Source organism: Neopelma chrysocephalum, unplaced genomic scaffold, assembly GCF_003984885.1.
Source record: "Neopelma chrysocephalum unplaced genomic scaffold, ASM398488v2 Primary Assembly neopelma1_183237, whole genome shotgun sequence".
NCBI lineage: Eukaryota > Metazoa > Chordata > Aves > Passeriformes > Pipridae > Neopelma > Neopelma chrysocephalum.
Genome location: NW_020938193.1, coordinates 1 through 4,845, shown reverse-complemented (window position 1 = coordinate 4,845; position 4,845 = coordinate 1). Strand labels below are relative to the sequence as shown.

Below are 4,845 nucleotides of genomic sequence, written 5' to 3'. Positions count from 1 at the left end.
TGCACCCCGACCCCTGCTCATACTGCTGCACCTCACTCCTGGTCCCCATAAACCCCCTCCTTGTGGACCCCAACACCCCACACCCTGTTCCCGTGTACCCCCTCCTTGTGTACCCCAACAGCCCCCTCACCCTGTTTCCGTGCACCCCGATCCATGGCACACCCCAGTTCCTGCCTCCCCATCCACCACACACCCCAACTCCTGTCCGTTCCCAATCCCGTGCACCCCACACACTACGCACCCCAGTTCCTGTGCACCCCCATAAACCACATCCCCTATTCCTGTGCACCCCAGATCCCTGAGCATCCCTATCCCTGAGCATTCCTATCCCTGTGCACCCCGACAGACCACATCCCCTATTCCTGCGCACCCCAAATCCCTGAGCATCCCAATCCCTGTGTACCCCAAATCCCTACACATCCCTATCCCTGAGTATCTCAGTCCCTGAGCATTCAAATCCCTGTGCACCCCAAATCCCCGCGCACCCCAACCCCTGTGCACCCCAAACCCTGAGCATCCCTATCCCTGCGCACCCTAATCCCTGAGCACCCCAATCCCTGCGCACCCCAAATCCCCGCACACCCCAATCCCTGCGCATCCCGATCCCTGAGCACCCCAATCCCTGAGCATCCCTATCCCTGTGTATCCCAATCCCTGCGCACCCCAATCCCTGCGCACCCCAATCCCTGCGCACCCCAATCCCTGAGCATCCCAATCTCTGAGGATCCCAACCCCTCTGCATCCCAATCCCTGAGCATCCCAATCCCCGCCCACCCCAATCCCTGCGCACCCCAATCCCCGCGCATCCCAATCCCTGAGCATCCCTATCCCTGCGCATCACAATCCCCGCGCACCCCAATCCCTGTGTACCCCAAATCCCTGCGCATCCCAATCCCTGTGTACCCCAAATCCCTGCGCATCCCAATCCCTGTGTACCCCAAATCCCTGCACACCCCAATCCCTGCGCACCCCAAATCCCTGAGCACCCCAATCCCTGCGCACCCCAATCTCTGCGCACTCCAAATCCCCGTGCACCCCAATCCCCGCGCATCCCGATCCCTGAGCACCCCAATCCCTGCGCACCCCAAATCCCTGAGCATCCCAACCCCTTTGCATCCCAATCCCTGCGCACCCCAAATCCCCGCGCACCCTAACCCCTAAGCACCCCAATCTCTGTGCACCCCAATCCCCGCGCATCCCAATCCCCGCGCACTCCAATCCTTGTGTACCCCAATCCCCGCGCACCCCAAATCCCCGCACACCCCAATCCCTGAGCATCCCAATCCCCGCGCACCCCAATCCCCGCGCACCCCAAATCCCCGCGCACCCCAAATCCCCGCGCATCCCTCTCCCCATGTCCCCCTCGTTCCCGCCGCTCCCTCCCGGCTCATCCCTCGGTGCGGGGGCTGCCCTGGCCCGTCCCCCTCTCTCGGTTTGCGGGGGCGTTTTCTCGCCCCTCCCGTTGCGGGGGCGTTTCCCCGTCCCGGGGTCGCGCACGTCCGGCCCCGCCCGTTCAATTCCGGCGGCCCGGGGGGCTCCGGGATCGATCGCCCCCCCATCCCGGGACCACCATGGCCAGCGAGGCCGAGCCCGCCCGGCGCCGCCGCTGCTGCCGCTGCTGCTGCGGGCAGGACCCGCCCGGTGAGCGCGGGGGGTCCCGGGGGGTCCTCCCTTCTTGGGGTCCCCCTTCTGAGCATCGCTCGGGCACCAGAGGGGGTCGGGCACCTTCTTGGGGATCTGGGAGGGTCCCCCCCCTTCCCAACCCTCGCACTGGGCACCGAGTGGGATTGGGATTTTTCTCACCTGCCATGTGTTGGGCACCTGTGGGGTCCCCCTTCCCGAGTATCACTCCAGGCACTGAGTGGGATTGGGATTTTTCTGCTTCCCGCCATGTCCTGGGCACCTGTGGGGTCTCCTCTCCCGGGCATCCGGGCACCAGAGGGGATCGGGCACCTTCCTGGGGACCTGGGAGGGTCCCCCCCCCTTCCCAACCCTCGCACCGGGCACTGAGTGGGATTGGGATTTTGTCCTGGGCACCTGTGGGGTCTCCTCTCCCAGGCATCCGGGCACCAGAGGGGGTCAGACCCCTTCTTGGGGATCTGGGAGGGTCCCTCCCCTTCCCAACCCTCGCACCGGGCACTGAGTGAGATTGGGATTTTTCTCACCTGCCATGTCCTGGGCACCTGTGGGGTCCCCCTCCCCAGCCTCACTCTGGGCACCCAGTGGGATTTCCCCCCCTTTTCCTGGGCACCTGTGGGGTCTCCTCTCCCGGGCATCACTCCGGGCACTGTGGGGTCCCCCCTTCCTGGGCCCTGACGGGTCCCCCCTCCCCAGCCTCATTCCGGGCACCCAGTGGGATTTTCCCCCCTTTTCCCAGGCACCTGTGGGGTCCCCCCTCCCCAGGCATCACTCTGGGCACTGTGGGGTCCCCCCTTTCCTGGGCACTGCCAAGTCCCTCTTCCCAACCCTCACACCGGGCAGCGAGTGGGATTGGGATTTTTCTCCCCCTCTCCCGAGTATCACTCTGGGCACCAAGTGGGATTTCCCCCCCCTTTTCCTGGGCACCTGTGGGGTCTCCCCTCCCCAGCCTCACTCCAGGCACTGTGGGATCCACCCTCCCAACCCTCACACCAGGCACTGAGTGGGATTTACCCCCCACCTCCCCCCATTTCCCAGGCACGGGTGGGGTCCCCCCTCCCCAGCATCCCTTGGCTCCCACCCTGGGAATTCTGTGTCCACGTCCCCCGTGGGGTCTGGGGACCGGGCTGTCACCCCCCACACAGCAGCACCTGCTTGTCCCAGGCAGGACATGGGATGTGATTATTCCAACCTCTCCCACAGACATTCCCAAGGCCGCCGCGGATTCCCGGCGGGGCTCCCTGTGCGACCGGCACTGCTCCACCACCATCAACAACGACCTGGGCGACCTGGGCTGTCACCTGCACCGGCCCCGCGGCCCCACGGGTAGGTGGGACAGGGGGTGCTGGGGGTCCCTGACCCCCGTGTGCCCCCCTTGACCCCCTCGTGCCCCCCAGCAGCGCCCGAGGAGTGCGAGAGCTGCGCCAGGACCACCCTGACGGCCGAGAACGCCGTGGAGGCCAACAAGCTCTCCAACAACTACAAGGTGGGTGCCCCCCGGGGCCAGGGGTTCTCCTGGGGGGGGTATGACGGGCTGGTTTTTCCCCCACCCACCCCAAAAAAACCTCCCCTCGTCCCCGCAGTTCGGGTTCAAGAAGTGGAAGAGCCACGTGACGGCGCGGCCCTGGGAGGAGCGCTCCGACATCGTCAAGGAGCTCTACTCCGACCTCACCGCGCTCCGGGGCCCCGCAGGTGAGGTCAGGGGGCAGCCCCGTGGGTTTGGGGTGGTTGCAGGTGCCAGTGGGTCCCAGCTGTGCCCCCCTATCCCTATAGGGTCCACGGTGACGTGCGGGAACGTCCTGTACCTGCTGCTCTTCGGCTGGTGGCTCTCGCTGCTGCACGGCCTGGTGGCCGCCGGGATGTTCCTCACCGTCGTGGGGGCTCCTCACGGTGAGTCCCGGATCTGGGAAGGGCTGGGAGAGGCCTGGGCGTCCTGGCCGAGCTCACAACAGCGTGGGGACCTCCTGCATCCCTTCTCCCTGGAGCTGGAGGGGACACAAATGTCCCTGGTGTCCCCCCCAGGGCGGCTCTGCTGGGACCTGGCCAGGTATTTCCTGTGGCCCTTCGGCAAAGTGATCCAGAAGGTGGAGGTGAGGGCTCATCCCGAATCCTCAGGGGGTGGGTGGGGTGTGCTGTGCCACACCCTGACACCCCCATTGTGTCCCCCCAGGTGCCCAAATCCCAGGAGGCTGGAGCGGGGGAGAGCTCGGCCCTGCTGGGGGGTCCCACCCCGGGCCGCTGGCGCCCGTGGTGCTGGGAGGGCACCGGATACTGGGTGAGCCCCACACCGGGCACTGCCTGGGCAGGGAGCCCAGGAGGAGGGATTTGTTGCTGGAAAGGGTGGTGAGGCCTTGGCAGGGGCTGCCCAGGGAGGTTTGGAGTGCCCAGCCCTGGAGGTGTCCCAGGAAGGCCTGGCCGTGGCACTCAGTGCTCTGGGCTGGGGGGACAAGGTGGGGATGGGGCACAGGGGTGGATCCATGGGCTGGGAGGGCTTTTCCAACCTGTGACTGTGTGAGTGACCCTCCTCCCTGCTCCTGGGCCCTGCCTGGGCACCAGCACCCTTGGGGTGTGGGGAGAGCCCCCCAGGGCACCTCCTCTCCCCAGGGCAGGCACTTATAGGGCCAATCCTGATGGTGCCCACCATTCCAGCGCCACGTGGGCACCGCGGCCTGGCTGTGCCTGGGGTACCCTGTGCTGGCCCTGTCCCACGCCCTGGTCTGCGTCACCTCCTGGCTGCTCATCGTCACCATCCCCGTGGCCAAGCTGAGCGCCCGCAGCGCCGCCCGCGTCCTGCTGCTGCCCCCCGAGCGCATCCGCGTCCGCAGGGGCAGGATGGTGAGGCTCCCGGGGGTCTTCTGGGGAAAGGGGGGTTTTTGGGGGCAGCAGTGGGGTCACCAACTGTGTGCCCCCCGCAGACGGAGGTGCCGCCGGAGGGGGAGGTGATCCTGTGCTGCTACCGCGCCACCAACCCCTACTACTACAAGTACTCCGTGCACGGCCTCAACGTCTTCGCCGTCAGTATCCTGGGGCAGCGCTGGGGATGGGATCCCAAATCCCACCCCACATCCCACCCCATCCGCCTTGGCCGGCTCCGGGACCCACCCCCAGACCTGCTGGTGACGGGGTGGGATGGACTGGGAATGGTGGGAAAGGTGGGGGCTGACCCCAAACCCCACCCCGCTCTGTAGTGTCCTTGACAACCCCCCC

At 66.6% G+C, this 4,845-nt stretch overlaps 1 protein-coding gene across 1 annotated transcript; it reads left to right on the top strand.

The window, feature by feature from the left end:
* Positions 1-1,533: 1,533 nt before the first annotated feature.
* LOC113962614 (low affinity vacuolar monovalent cation/H(+) antiporter-like) lies at positions 1,534-4,790 on the top strand (the record flags this gene model as incomplete). Its single annotated transcript, XM_027673372.1, has 9 exons — positions 1,534-1,641; positions 2,842-2,964; positions 3,036-3,124; positions 3,222-3,330; positions 3,412-3,528; positions 3,661-3,728; positions 3,809-3,913; positions 4,288-4,473; positions 4,554-4,790. Coding segments are annotated over exons 1-9 (1,104 nt in total), but the record flags the coding sequence as incomplete, so codon positions are not given.
* Positions 4,791-4,845: the final 55 nt, after the last annotated feature.